Below are 16,247 nucleotides of genomic sequence, written 5' to 3'. Positions count from 1 at the left end.
GAATTTCTTCAAAAAGTTGATTTCAGTTCTTCAATACAAAAAGTGAAACTCATACCTATTTAATATAGAGTAATCTATTTCAAGTGATTATGGCTTATAACCAATGAAAACCCAAAAGTTATTATCTCAGTAAATTAGAATATCGTATATACTCGTGTATAAGCCGACCCGAGTATAAGCCAACCCGACCCCCTAATTTTGCCACAAAAAACTGGGAAAACTTATTGACTCGTGTATAAGCCTAGGGTGGAAAATGCAGCAGCTACTGGTAAATTTCAAAAATAAAAATAGATATCAATAAAAGTAAAATTAATTGAGACATCAGTAGGTTAAATGTTTTTGAATATCCATATTGAATCAGGAGCCCCATATAATGCTCCATACAGTTCATGATGGCCCCATAAGATACTCCATACAAAATACACCCCATATAATGCTGCACAAAGGTTAATAATGGCCCCATAATATGCTCCATAGAATAATATGCCCCATATGCTGCTCCATAAAGTTATGGCCCCATAAAATGCTCCATAGAATATGCCCCATAAGATGCTCCATAAAATGCTCCATAGAATATGCCTCATAAAATGCTCTATAGATTATGCCCCATAAAATGTTCCATAGATTATGCCCCAATAAGATGCTCCATAGATTATGCCCCCATAAGATGCTCCATAGATTATGCTCCCATATGATGCTCCATAGATTATGCCACCATATGCTGCTCCACAGATTATGCCCCCATAAAATGCTCCATAGATTATGCCCCATAAGATGCTCCGTAGATTATGCCCCCATATGCTGCCCCATAGAATATGCCCCCACATGCTGCTCCATAGAATATGCCCCCATATGCTGCCCCATAGAATATGCCCCCATATTCTGATCCATAGAATAAGACCCCATATGCTGCCCCCATAAGATGCTCCATATATTATGCCCCCATATGCTGGAAAAAATGCCATACTCACCTCCTCGCTGGGGGCCAGTTGCCGATGTCGCCACTCGCTCAGGACCCGGCACCTGAGATATTCACCTGTCCCGAGTCCATCGCTGCTCACCACTGTCTGCTGCTTCCTGTGTCAGTGACTTCAGCCAGCAGGGGGCGCGGCATGCATTAACCACGTCACCGCACACTCTGCTGCCTATAAATCACTGACAGAGGACGCAGTCGGCAGCGGTGAGCAGCGATGGACCCGGGACAGCTGAATATTGGATATACTTACCCCCTCCTGGCGCGGTCTCTGCAGCCCCGCTTCTCCCACGGTCTCCCTTCCTTCAGTGGTCATGTTGTACCGCTCATTAAACTCAAACTCATGAATATGCGCATATTCATGAGTTTAATGAGCGGTACCACGTGACCTCTGAAGGCACGAAGGGAGACCGTGGGAGAAGCGGGGGAGGCTGCAGAGACCGTGCCAGGAGGGGTAAGTATGACCTGACACCCCCGCTCCCCCACCAACCCCAGGTATATGACTCGTGTATATGCCAAGAGGGGGACTTTTAGCCCAAAAAAATGGGCTGAAAATCTCGGCTTATACACGAGTATATACGGTACTTTATAACACCAGCTTGAAAAATTATTTTAAAATCCGAAATTTTGGCCTACTGAAATGTATGTTCAGTAAATGCACTCAATACTTGGTCGGGGCTCCTTTTGCATCAATTCCTGCTTCAATGCGGTGTGGCATGAAGGCAATCAGCCTGGGACACTGCTGAGGTGTTTTGGAAGTCCAGAATGCTTTGAAAGCAAGCTTCAGCTCATCTGCATTGTTGGGATCTCTCATCTTCTTCTTGACAATACCCCATAGATTCTCTATGGGGTGAAGGTCAGGCGAGTTTGCTGGCCAATTAAGCACAGTGATACTTTTGTTTTTAACCAAGGTATTGGTACTTTTGGCAGTGTGGACAGGTGCCAAGTTCTGCTGGAGAATTAAATTTCCATCTCCAAAAAGCTTGTCGGCAGAGGGAAGCATGAAGTGCTCCAAAATTTCCTGGTAGATGGCTGTGCTGACTTTGGTCTTAATAAAACACAGTGTACCTACACCAGCAGATGATATGGCTCCCCAAACCATTACTGATTGTGGAAACTTCACACTAGACCTTAAGCAGCTTGGATTGTGTGCATCTCTAGTCTTCCTCTGGGATATTGATTTCCAGATGATGTGCAAAATTTACTTTCATCTGAAAACAACACCGTGGACCACTGAGCAACAGTCCAGTTTTTTTTTACCTTGGCCCGGGTAAGACTCTTCTGGCATTGTCTATTGGTCATGAGTGGCTTGACACAAGGAATGCGACACTTGTAGCGCATGTCCTGGATAAGTCTGTGTGTGGTGGCTCTTGAAGCAATGACTCCAGCAGCAGTTCACTTGTGAATCTCCCCCAAATTTTTTAATGGCCTTTTCTTGACAATCTGTTGTGAACTCATTTTCTGGTCTGCCTCTGGTTTCTGGTGAGGGAGCTGCTTGTGCTGACAGAGGAGTTGTGAGTTCTCTTTCCGGGCTCCCTCTGGTGGTGGCAGGAGGTAATGAAGCTGATCTAATTAACAGAGACCTGCCACCTGATAATGAGGATGAGGATTGGACATCTGGATTCTCAGACTGGATTTAAGACAGCCGACACCCTATTCCTATGCTGGTGATTTTTTCCTGCCTCCTGAGGTCTTGGTTTCCAGTTCAGTTCCTGTCTTCTCAAGCTAAGTGTTCTCTGCTAATGTCCACATTTGTTTTGGTTTGGTCTATTCAGTTTTTTGTGTGGTCAGCCAGCCCCGGCTGGGGCTGTGCTGAATTTCCATTCTTATGTCACTGTATGTGCCAGTTTGCTTTTTGTCCCTTATAAGATTGGCCTCTTTTTGCTCTGTTCTCAGAATATGCCAGAGTGCTGATATAGTGGGAGAAGTCTAGTGACTTCAGGGTTTTTTTTGCTATCAGAAGTGTTGGACATTTTTGCAGGGTTTTTTGGCGTGATTGCAGACAGTAGCTTTCCTTTCCTGTCCTTTCTAGTTAGTGTGGGCCCCATCGTTTGCTCAGCCTATTTTCCTTCCTGTGTTTGTGCTTTCATCTTGTCTCACCATCAGTACATGTGTGGGGGCTGGCTATTCCTTTGGGGTCTGCTCTGGGGCAGTTTAGATTTCCCCTTTTCTTGCTTTAGGCTTATTTAGTCCTCCGGCTGTGACGAGGCGTCTAGAATCATCGTAGGTACGCTCCACGGCTGCTGTTAGTTGTGTGGTTAGGATCAGGGGTCTGCAATCCGTGTAGTTACCAACCTCTCTGGTTTTCTGTAACTTAGCTTGGTCTTGTTTTCCTCCTTGGTGACCCATTCATAACACAATCCTTTCAAGGCTGCGGTTATCCCGGTTGTTTGTGCACCTTTTCCTACCACATTTTTTCCTTCCACTCAACTTTCCATTAATACGCTTGGATACAGCACTCTGTGAACAGCCAGCTTCTTTAGCAATGACCTTTTGTGGCTTACCCTCCTTGTGGATTCTGTCAATGACTGCTGTCTGGATATCTGTCAAGTCAGCAGCCTTCCCCATGATTGTGGAGCCTACTGAAACAGACTAAGGGATCTTTTTAACTGCTTAGGAAGCCTTTGCAGGTGTTTTTTGTTAATTATTCTAATTTACTGAGATAATGACTTTTGGGTTTTCATTGGCTGTAAGTCATAATCATCAACATTACCAGAAATAAACACTTGAAATAGATCACTCTGTTTGTAATGACTCTATATAGGATATGGTTTTCACTTTTTGTATTGAAGAACTGAAATAAATTAACTTTTTGATGTTATTCTAATTTTGTGAGACGCACCTGTACATCACATACCGACAGAATTACTAACAGAGTGGTCATTGCATAATCTTACTAACACTAAATTTATACAGGGTTCTATGAGACTCCTGTTCTCAGGATTGGGGGGCTCTCCACCCCTTAGCTTCAGGCGATCCTACAATTATCCTGTAGATAGGTAATAAATAGTAGTTTATGATACAGTGCAAGTGAACATGGTTTTAAAGGGTTGTACTGTATGGTAAATTTTACTATCACCTCTGACAATTGTTACCTCTATTGTCTCAGCATCAGTAATAAAATCTGTTTTATTGGTTTTGCTCATCTTAATTAAATGTTCTTGGTAATTATTGTTTTCTAGGTTAAAATTTTAATTTAAAAATATAGAGCTGTAGCCTATAATTAGGATTCCTGGTCATCTGATTGCGCTAGCTTGTAGCAATAGTAACAGTCCTTGTATCTGAGCTTACTTTGCTGCTTTTGTCGAGCTTTGTCACATATGGCAGGCCTTAGGTATATCTTCCTGCCATTTACTGTCGTACAGTCATTGCTGCAGACTAAGACACCAAGACATGACTTCTTCAAGATTCGTGAATTATGATTATTGGTATTTCGCATTGCCCAACCACTCAGGTGTCTCTGTGCATTTTTGTCTGTAGAGCTATAAATATGTTTCACGTAAGAATCAGGCCACTCTTGGAACCAATCTGTTTTCTCCAAATCCTGGAAAGAAGAATAAACAATGTAATACACTTATTAAACTAAACTTGCTCAGAGGTGACAATATCATCTTACATTTCAAGTTTAATAGAAAAGCCACAAGATTGGAGCTAATGGCACGGCAATCACGCTTCTGGCCAGGGCATTAACACCAATTAAATATCAAAATAATTAATAATAGTGTTCTACCGTTTCAATGAAAGAAAGTGATCAGCACAAAGAACTGGTAAGACCAGTTTCCTAAAGGATAAAGTTGACAGGCCAAGACAGACAAGTTTTGTCCAGCCTAAACCTCCTATCTGTGCTGTTACACTGATAGAGTTGATAAGAAAGGGTGGATGGGTGACTCTCCCACTTTATTGTACTAAAAGACTCGTCCCGTGTAACATATTGTCATTCCTCTCAGGAATCACAGTGTCACTATTCTCAGGTATTTCTGAGTCACTCCTCTCAGGCATTTCAATGTGACCCCTCCCAAGTATTGCAGAGTCACTCCTCTCTAGGTTTCACAAGCCTTAGGTTTATATAAACCACTTTTATCAGGCACAACTGGGAGACATTCAATTATTCAGGACCAAGTCTCTCTTCCCTCAGTTGCCTTAAAGCCACACCTTTTCTAATTTTTTTTTTTCATTTTTGTAGAATCATTGAATGGTAGAGCTGAAAGGGATCTCCTGGGTCATCTGGTCCAATCCCCTGCTCAATGCAGGATTCACATAGAATCACAGAATGGTAGAGTTAGAAGGGACCTCATGCAGTTAAAGCATAAAAAATACTTACCGTACCTTTACAATAAGTTAGATGGCATTTTCTTGTGGGCATTAAAGTGGTATTCCCATCTTCAAGATCATATCCCAAGTACTAGGTGTAACAATAATAATAGCAAATACCTTCATTTAGCTAATCAGAAGAACTCTACTACGTTTCTATGTGGCTTGTACCCCATGTGAAGGGCATTGCAGTAGCTTAGACATCCATGTTTATGACCACTAACAACTAACTGTCAATATTTGAATGGTTGTAACCATGGATGCCTAAGTTACTGCAATGCCCTGCACATGGGGTAAGCAACATAGCTAATCAGAAGTACTATATTACATTTCTAATTGGAGGTACTTGTAGATAATATTATTCTTACACATGATAGATGTTGGGATCAGATCTTGGAGATGGGAATACCCCTTTTAATATGAGGATTTCCTAACTTTCTCCAACAGGAGATGTTAAGGGAAAGAAGAATCAGGCACATTGGATTTTAATATGCCTTATTCTTTGATTTTGTGGGATAGAATTCACAACACAGCCAACTCAAGTAAGCACGCTCTTTTATTTATTTCTTTTTATCTTTTTTCACTATTTAAAATTAGATATTGATATTTTTTCTAATCTATTTCAATTTTCTAATGGTAATTTTCATTATTCTACTGTTTTCACATGATTATTGGGGGTTCTTCTTGCCTGGGCAAATGGCAAGAGCATTCATAGAAATGCTTTACATCAGCTATATTGAAAAAGTAAATTAGAGATGTTCATTGACTTCTATGGGTTCATTTTATAGACCTGTCCTGTGACTAATGCAGAGGTTGTTGTAAAAATGGTGGATGGTGTTTTATCTGCATATTCAGTTGTGCTCAAAAGTTTAGATACCCCTGCAGAATTTTTGTTTTCTTGGCCTTTTTTCACAGAATGTGAATGATAACACCAAAGCTTTTTCTCCACTCATGATTAGCAGTTGGGTGAAGCCATTTATTGTCAAATTACTGTGTTTTCTCTTTTTAAATCATAATGACAACCCAAAACATCCAAATGACCCTGATAAAAAGTTTAAATACCCTGGTCATTTTGGCCTGATAACATGCACAGAAGTTGACACAAATGGATCTGAATGGCTACTAAAGGTAACATCCTCACCTGTGACCTGTTTGCTTGTAATCAGTGTGTGTGCGCATAAGAGCTGAGTGAGTTTCTGGGATCCAGACAGACTCTTGCATCCTTCATCCAGCCACTGACGTTTCTGGATTGTGAGTCAAAGGATCTATGGAAAAAGGTAGTTGAACTGTATAAAACAGAAAAGGGATATAAAAGGATATCCAAGGAATTGATAATGCCATTCAGCAGCGTTCAAACTGTGATTAACAAATGGAAAATCAGGGACTCTGTAAAAACAAAGCCACGGTCAGATAGACCAACAAAAATTTTGTCCACAACTGCCAGGAAAATTGTTCGGGATGCAAAGAAAAACCCACAAATAACATCGGCTGAAATACTGGACTCTCTGAAAACTAGCGGTATGGCTGTTTCAAGTTGTACAATAAGGAGGTACTTGAAGAAAAATGGCTGCGTGGTCAAGTCGCCAGAAGAAAGTCATTGCTGTGCAAATGCCACAAAGTATCTCACCTACAATGCGCAAAACAGCACAGAGACAAGCCTCAAAACTTCTGGAACAAGGTAATTTGGAGTGATGAGACCAAAATTGAACTTTTTGGCCACAACCATAAATGTTACATATGGAGAGAGGTCAACAAGGCCTATGATGAAAGGAACACCATTCCTACTGTAAAGCACGGAGGTGGTTCGCTGATGTTTTGGGGATGTGTGAGCTACAAAGGCACAGGAAACTTTGTCAAAGTTGAAGGAAAGATGAATGCAGCAAGTTATCAGCAAATACTGGAGGCAAACTTGCAATCATCAGCCCGGAAGCTACGCATGGGACCTACTTGGAAGTTCCAACATGACAATGATCCAAAACACAAGGCCAAGTCGACCCGTCATTGGCTACAGCAGAACAAAGTGAAGGTTCTGAAGTGTTCATCTCAGTCCCCTGACCTCAATATCATTGAGCCACTCTGGGGAGATCTCATGCGCACAGTTCATGCTAGACAGCCCAGGAATTTACAGGAACTGGAGGCTTTATGCCAAGAAGAGTGGACAGCTTTACCATCTGAGAAAATAAAGAACCTCATCCACAACTACCACAAAAGACTTCAAGCTGTCATTGATGCAAGAGGGGGCAATACACGGTATTAAGAAATAGGGTATGTGAACTTTTGATCATGGTCATTTGGATGTTTTGGATTGTCATTATGATTTAAAAAGAGAGAAAACACAGTAGTTTGACAATAATTGGCTTCACCCAACCACTAACCATAAGTAGAGAAAAAGTTTTGTTGATATCATTCATATTCTCTGAAAGAAAGGCCAAGAAAGCAAAAATTCTGGTGGGGCATGTAAAATTTTGAGCACAACAGTAACTGCTACCCATCATTGTAATCCTGTCTGTGATGAAAATGAACTAACTACTGAATCGTGATATCTAAAAAAAACAGGTAGTATCAGACTATTTTGAAGCTTTGTATACAGAGTAAGAGCTGCAAAATTTGCCCCCGGGGGAGCGCCGCTGATCGCGGCTGGGTGTCAGCTGATTATCACAGCTGACATCCGGCACTATGTGTCAGGGGCGGCCATGGACCACCCCCGGCACATTATCCCCTGGCACACTGCGATCAAACATGATCGCAGTATACCGGGGGCATAGGAGAGAAGCGCGCAGGGAGGGGGCTCCCTCCTTGCTTCCCTGCAACCCTCGGAACGATGCAATGTGCTGTGTCCCTCCGAGGGTCTCCTCTTTGCCTTCGGGGGACCTGCAGAGAGGCAGCAGGCACGAGGAAGCCTGCAGCAGCGCCTGTCAGATCGTTGATCTGACAGAGTGCTGTCCAAACTGTCAGATCAGCGATCTGAAACCTTATAGTGATGTCCCCACCTGGGACAATATAATAAAGTTAAAAAAAAGTGTAAAAATTTATAAAAAATAACCAAATAAATAATAAAAAAAAAAATTCCCCAATAAATTCTTTTTTTTGCAAATTAAAAAAACAACATAAAAATGCACATATTTACTATCGCTGCGTCCATAACGACCTGCCCTATAAAACTGTCCAACTAGTTAACCCCTTTAGTTAAGCCCTTAAAAAACGAAGCAAAAAACAATGCTTTATCATCATACCGCCGAACAAAAAAGTGCAATAGTGCGCCATCAAAAAGACAAATATAAATAAACATGGTGCCGCTGATAACGTCATCTTGTCCTGCAAAAAACGAGCCGACATACAGCGTCATCAGTGAAAAAATAAAGTTATAGCTCACAGAATAAAGCGATGCAAAAATAATTATTTTTTATATAAAATTGTTTTCATTGCATAAAAGCGCCAAAACATAAAAAAACACATAAATGAGGTATCGCTGTAATCGTACTGACCCAAAGAATAAAACCGCTTTATCAATTTTACCACACGCGGAACAGTGTAAACGCATCCCCCAAAAGAAATTAATGAAATGCTGGTTTTTGTTCATTCTGCGTCCCAAAATTGGAATAAAAAGCGATCAAATAGCACGTGCCCGAAAATGGTACCAATAAAAACGTCAACTTGTCCGGCAAAAAATAAGACTTCCCATGACTCAGTGGGTCAAAATATGGAAAAATTATAGCTCTCAAAATGTGGTGATGCAAAAACTTTTTTTTACAATAAAAAGCATCTTTTAGCGTGCGACAGCTGCCAAACATAAAAACCCGCCATAAATAGTAAATCAAACCCCCCTTTATCACCCCCTTAGTTGGGGAAAAATAATAAGATTAAAAAAATGTATTTATTTCCATTTTCCCATTCGGGCTAGGGCTAGGGTAAGACTGTGTGCACATGATGCGGATTCTGCTGCGGATTTTTCCGCGCAGATTTTGCTAAATCAGCAGGTAAATCTGCAGGTCAAATGACCTGCATTTTACCTGCTGATTTAGTGCGGATTAGGGTTAGGGGTGTGTCGGGGTTAGGGTTGAAGTTAGAATTGGGGGGGTTTCCACTGTTTGGGCACATCAGGGGCTCTCCAAACGCAACATGGCGTCTGATCTCAATTCCAGCCAATTCTGCGTTCAAAAAGTCAAACGGTGCTCCTTCCCTTCCAAGCTCTACCATGTGACCAAACAGTGATTTACCCCCACATACGGGGTATCATCCTACTCAGGACAAATTGCACAACAAATTTTGGGGTTCAATTTCTCCTATTACCCTTGGGAAAATAAAAAATTGGGGGCAAAAATATCATATGTGTGCTCACCACACATCTAGATAAGTTCCTTGGGGGGTCTAGTTTCCAAAATGGGGTCACATGTGGGGGGTTTCCACAGTTTAGGCACATCAGGGGCTCTGCAAATGCAACATGACACCCTCAGACCATTCCATCAAAATCTGCATTCCAAAACTTCACTACTTCCCTTCCGAGCCCCGACGTGTGCCCATACAGTAGTTTTCTCCCACATATGGGGTATCAGCATACTCAGGACAAATTGGACAACAACTTTTGGGGTCCAATTTCTCCTGTTACCCTTGGGAAAATAAAAAAATTGCGGACTAAATGATCATGTTTGTGGAAAAAATATTATGTTTTTATTTTCATGCCCGGGCGTTATAAACTTCTGTGAAGCCCTTGGGGGTTCAAAGTTCTCACCACATATCTAGATAAGTTCCTTGGGGGGGGTCTAGTTTCCAAAATGAGGTCATTTGTGGGGAGTTTCCACTGTTTAGGCACATCAGGGGCTCTCCAAACGTGACATGGCGTCCGATCTGAATTCCAGCCAATTTTGCGTTAAAAAAAGTCAACCGGCGCTCCTTCCCTTCTGAGCTCTGCCATGTGCCAAAACAGTGGAATACCCCCACATATCAGGTATCAGCGTAATCAGGACAAATTGCACAATAACTTTTGCAGTCCAATTTCTCCTGTTACCCTTGGTAAAATAAAAAAATTGGACCTGAAGTAATTTTTGTGTGAAAAAAAGTTAAATATTCATTTTTTTTAAACATTCAAAAAATTCCTGTGAAGCACCTGAAGGGTTAATAAACTTCTTGAATGTGGTTTTGAACACCTTGAGGGGTGCAGTTTTTAGAATGGTGTCACTTTTGGGTATTATCTATCATATAGACCCCTCAAGGTGACTTCAAATGTGATGTGGTCCCTAAAAATAAAATGGTGTTGTAACAATGAGAAATCGCTGGTCAACTTTTAAGCCTTCTAACTTCCTAAAAAAAAAAAATGTTGGTTCCAAAATTGTGCTGATGCAAAGTAGACATGTGGGAAATGTTATTTATTAAGTTTTTTGTGTGCCATATCTCTGTGACTTAAGGGCATAAAAATTCAAATTTGGAAAATTGTGAAATTTTCACCAAATTTCTTTTTTTTTTCACATATAAACGCAAGTTATATGAATGAAATTTTACCACTAACATGAAGTACAATATGTCACGAGAAAACAAAGTCAGAATCACCGGGATCCATGGCAGCGTTCCAGAGTTATTTCCTCATAAAGGGACAGTGGTCAGAATTATAAAAATTGGCCCGGTCATTAACATGCAAACCACCCTTGGGGGGTCAAGGGGTTAAAGGGATCCTGTCATCAGAAATAGCACTGTTAACCTGCAGATTTGGGGTTAATCTGCAGGTTAACAGCGTTATGATGCTGTCCATCGCCTGCACACAGCTGAATGCAGCGGGGAGAAAATGATCTTATTTTTCCTGCAAACTTATGGTATTCAGTCCTAGCGGCGGTGCCAGATCAGTAAACATAGCGGCTGCTGGAGGCGTGGTTACAGCGGCCGCTCTGTATACTCAGAGCAGTGACTGATCCAGCTCCAGCGCCACCCTCCATGACTGAACACTGAATGCTGGCAGGGAAAATAAAGATTATTTTCTCCCCGCTGCATTCAGCTGCATGCAGGCGCCGGACAGCATCATAACACTGTTAACCTGCACATATGCAGTTAATGTACAGGACAGGTTAGCAGAGTTATTTCTGTTGACAGGTTCCCTTTAAAGCATGCTTTGGGAACTATCCCTGAATATAGTAAATACTGTACATTCTATATATTATTCACCCACACTAAGAAAAGAATCCTCATTAAATAAAAAGAGTGGAAACATTTCTGAGGCGATAAAAAGGCTGTCCAAAGTTCATTGTAAAAATATTTATGAACAGTCATGAAAAGGAAATGTACTTTCTACCTCCTAGTTTACATTGTCCTGGCCGACCCATGGTCATTTAATAGCCTGTTTAGACAGGCCGACATCACTTCTGATGTACACAGAATTATTCTTAATAGACTGTTCTGTGCACATAGCTTGTCAATGCTTTTGGCAGCACACGTTCTGTGTGCACAGCTGCCAAGAATGATAATTTTTAAGCAAGCTTAAAAATAATTTCATCCATTGAACAGTGGATGGTAACCTGTTTTCACTGCCTGATTATTGAGAATTGAGCAACCAAGCTATAGTAGTGTCCAGATTAATCACTGTTTTTGGTATGAATTATATTACCGCATGTCAAACAATTAACCAGTTGGTGCAGTAGATTCTAAGAAAACCAACAGTCTCAGTATTCATGAGCTGCATGTTTTTGAGTCTGTGTAATAGAATAACTAATTGAAAGGGGTGTTCAAAATAATATCAGTGTGTTCAATTAGTGAGGTCAATCATTCTGTGAAGATACAGGTGTGAATCAGGTGGCCCTTAGTTAAGGGTGAAGCCAGGACATGTTGTACATGCATTTCTCCTTAAAAGCCAGAGAAATATGGGTCGTTCGAGACATTGCTCAGAAGAAACAGTGTACTTTGATTAAAAAGTTGATTGGAGAGGGTAAAACTTATAAAGAAGTGCAGACAATGACAGGCTGTTCAGCTAAAATGGTCTCCAATATTTTAAAATGGAAAGCCAAACCAGAGAGACGTGGAAGAAAACTGAAGACTACCATGCAAATGGTTAGAAGAATAGCCAGAATGGCAAAGGCTCAGCCAATGATCAGCTCCAGTATGATCAAAGACAGTCTCAAGTTACCTGTGATGACTGTGACAGAAGATTCCTGTGTGAAGCTAATCTGTTGGCAAGAAGTCCTCACAAAGTCTCACTACTGTTAAAAGGAAAAGACATGTACTGAAGTGGATAGAATTTGCCAAAGAACACATCAACTGGCCTAAAGGGAAAAGGAGGAACATTTTGTGGACTGATGAAAGTAAAATTGTTCTGTTTGGGTCCAAGGGCCGCAGACAGTTCATCAAACGACCCCCAAACTCTGCATTCAAGCCACCGTACACTCTGGTGGTGCAAACATCATGATGTGGGCATGTTTCTCTTACTATGGTGCCGGACCTAATTACCGCACAAGAAAAAAGGAGATAATGCCAGCTCATGGAACCACGAACCGACCACTCGTGTTAGGAATATGAAAGCAAGTACAGGAAGTTCCAGCTTCTGGTAAAATTCAGGTGTATCCATTTTATTTAATCAAAGTTAAAAAATTCCAAGGCAAGATGGCCAATAAGCGACAGGTTCCTTGTCAAAGCTTAGTTTGGAATGACCAAGTAACAGCGTTAAATGCACAGGTGATCAATTTAAAATCAACACACATGGGAAAATAATTCAACAATTAAGACTGTCAAGTAGATGTGAAGAAACAAAGAAACCAAATAAATTGTGAAAGAAAAATAAAATACAAAGTTAAAAAAAAAAGAATAGTCAAAAAGGGGAAGGAATACAACAGGAAAAAAATTGTAAACTCAAAAATGGTATGCCATTTCATTTCTCAAATTAAGACCTAAAGGAAGCCAAGTACCTAAATTAAAGATCCTGAAAGCTTCTCTCACCAATATATGTCTTCACAAATCACGGCCTCGAGCGGGTCTATTAACCTTTTCAAACGCAAAAATGTTTAAAGACAGAATATTCCCACGGTGTGTGGATAAAATGTAGAGGATATGTGCGGGTGGTGTGATTACCATTGATGATATCATTAATGTGTTCGTTGATACTTATTTTTAAATTGCGGGATGCGCGTCCAATGTATAATTTTATTGCAATCTGAGCATTTAATTGCATAAATAACATGGCCAGTATTGCAATTAATAAATTGCTTAATACCATAGTTTTAGCTGTTTGTTGAATTGGAGAAAGAGGAACATTGTCGGGCAAGTTTGCGAGTCCTGCATCGCTGAGCACCACAGCCAAAAAAGCCTTTGAAATAAAGCGAGGAATAACTGGCTTTGTTTGCGAAAATAAAAACGAGGTGAAAGTTGATTTGCTGATGAAGATACTTTCTTTGCTATCACTGAACATCCTGATCTCAGAATAGAAGAAAGAATGTCATCTAAGAGCAAAGGTAAATGTCTCTGCACAATGTTTTTAATGTGAGGAAATTAGGGACTATATTGTGTGGAGAAAAACAGTTTGTGAGAATTATTAGCAGTGTTTTGATTGGACTTTTGTATCCAAGAAATGAAGATTGGTTTTTTTTGTGTACAGTGGAGCATGCTCTTTTGAGTACCCAGGGAGGAGATCCCCGCTTTGCAAGTCTAATGTCTAAATGGTTGTTTTTTTTAATGTACAATCAATGGGGTTGCTACAATTCCTTTTAATTCAAATGTATTCGCCAGTGGGGACAGATTTACCATATATACTCGTGTATAAGCTGAGATTTTCAGCCCATTTTTTTGAGCTGAAGTCCCCCTCTCGGCTTATACACGAGTCATATACCTGGGGGGTCGGCGGGGGAAGGGGGAGCGGGGGTGTCATCGATCATACTTACCCCCTGGCGCGGTCTCTGCAGTCCCCCGCTTCTCCATGGTCTCCCTTCCTGCCTTCGGTGGTCACGTGGTACCGCTCATTAAACTCATGAATATGCGCATATTCTTGAGTGTAATGAGCAGTACCATGTGACTGCTGAAGGCAGGAAGGGAGACCGTGGAGAAGCAGGGCTGCAGAGACCGCGCCAGGAGGGGGTAAGTATAGCGATATTCACCTGTCCCGGGTCCATTGCTGCTCACCGCTGTCTGTTGCATCCTCTGTCAGGGATGTTTAGCCAGCAGAGGGCGCGGTGATGTGGTTAGTGTGTGCCGTGCCCTCTGCTGCCTGAACGTCACTGACAGATGACGTGGCGGACAGCGGTGAGCAGCGTGGGAACGGGGGGACAGGGGAATATCTCAGGTGCCGGGTCCTGAGCAGGAGAGGTGAGTATGGCATTTTTTTTTTTGCAGCAGCATATGGGGGCATAATATATGGAGCAGCATATGGGGGCATATTATATGGCGGGCATATTCTATGGAGCAGCATATGGGAGCATATTCTATGGAGCAGCATATGGGGGCATATTCTATGGGGCAGCATATGGGGGCATAATCTATGGAGAATCTTATTGGGGCATAATCTATGGAGCATCTTATGGGGACATAATCTATAGAGCATCTTATGGGGACATAATCTATGGAGCACTATATGGGGCATATTATTCTATGGAGCATCTTATGGGGGCATTAATAACCTTTGTGCAGCATTATATGGGGTGTATTTTGTATGGAGCATCTTATGGGGCCCATCATGAACTGTATGGAGCATTATATGGGGCTCCTGATTCAATATGGATATTCAAAAACATTTAACCTACTGATGTCTCAATTAATTTTACTTTTATTGGTATCTATTTTTATTTTTGAAATTTACCAGTAACTGCTGCATTTTCCACCCTAGGCTTATACGCGAGTCAATAGGTTTTCCCAGTTTTTTGTGGCAAAATTAGGGGGTCGGCTTATACACGGGTCGGCGTATATACGGTAGCTATGTTTCGGTTGACTACTTTTGTATTCCATTAATAGTATTTCCTGCCAATGGATTCCTGAATATGGAAGAAACAATATATTAATCCACTATATCGGTGAATTCCAAATCAATAAATTTAATTTTTATTTTCCCGAATAATTATACCTGGCTTAATTTCAAAGGCTTTTTTCGCTGTGGTGCTCTGCGATGCAGGACTTTGCCTAACTATGGTATTAAGTAATTTATTAATTGCAATACTGACCATGTTATTTATGCAATTGAATGTGCAGTTTGCAATAAATTGTACATTGGTTGCGCATTGCGCAAATTAATAATATGTATCAACAAACCCATTATTGATATCGTCAATGGTAGTCACAGCACCCGCACATATCCTCTGCATTCAGACATTGTATCCACACACCGTGCAAATATTTCCTCTTTAAAAATCTTTGGTTTTGAAAAGGTTAATAGACCCGCTTGAGGTGGTGATATGCGAAGACGCTTAATGGTGAGAGAAGCTTTCTGGATCTTTAATCTAGGTACTCGGTTTCCTTTAGGTCTTAATCTGAGAAATGAAATTGCATACCATTATTGAGTTTACAATTTTTTTCCAGTTGAATTCCTTCCCCTTTTTGATTTTTTATTCATTTTTATTTTTATTTTTATTTATTTTCTATTTTATTTATTTTTCTTTCACAATTTATTTGGTTTCTTGGCTTCTTCAATCTGCATGTTGGTCTTAATTGTTGAAATATTTTCCCGTGTGTTGATTTTAATTGATTATCTATGCATTTAAGGCTATTACTTGGTCATTCCAAAATAAGCTTTGACAAAGAACAACTGTGTTCGGACCTGTTTACCGCATACCAGGGATCATAGACCAGTTTGCATATATTATAATACTTGAAGAGGTCATGTTATCTTACACTGAAGAGGATATACCCATGAAATGGGTGTTTCAACAAGACAACAACTTTAACCCCTTCCTGACATCCGACGTACTATCCCGTCCACGGTACCCGGGCCCGTATGACCGTGGACGGGATAGTACGTCTACCGCGATCAGCGGCGCCCACGTGGTGAGCGCCGCTGATCGCGGCCGGG

General features: G+C 41.0%; 1 protein-coding gene across 2 annotated transcripts in view; it reads right to left on the bottom strand.

Moving 5' to 3' along the window:
- GCM1 (glial cells missing transcription factor 1) overlaps window positions 1-16,247 on the bottom strand; it is a 94,571-nt gene that overhangs the window by 27,521 nt on the left and 50,803 nt on the right. Inside the window, exons 2-3 of one of the 2 annotated variants that reach the window (XM_073589450.1) lie at window positions 6,426-6,549; window positions 4,265-4,517 (exon numbers count right to left, since the gene is read on the bottom strand). In XM_073589450.1, the coding sequence (XP_073445551.1) occupies window positions 4,265-4,412 (148 nt within the window). In that variant the 5' untranslated portion in view covers window positions 4,413-4,517; window positions 6,426-6,549. The remainder of the gene's footprint in view (window positions 1-4,264; window positions 4,518-6,425; window positions 6,550-16,247) is intronic. The other variant, XM_073589449.1, reaches the window with a different exon arrangement.

The sequence above is a fragment of the Dendrobates tinctorius genome, unplaced genomic scaffold, assembly GCF_039654945.1.
Source record: "Dendrobates tinctorius isolate UK_male_01 unplaced genomic scaffold, ASM3965494v1 ptg000107l, whole genome shotgun sequence".
Taxonomy (NCBI): domain Eukaryota; kingdom Metazoa; phylum Chordata; class Amphibia; order Anura; family Dendrobatidae; genus Dendrobates; species Dendrobates tinctorius.
This window is presented reverse-complemented; position numbering and strand designations above follow the sequence as displayed.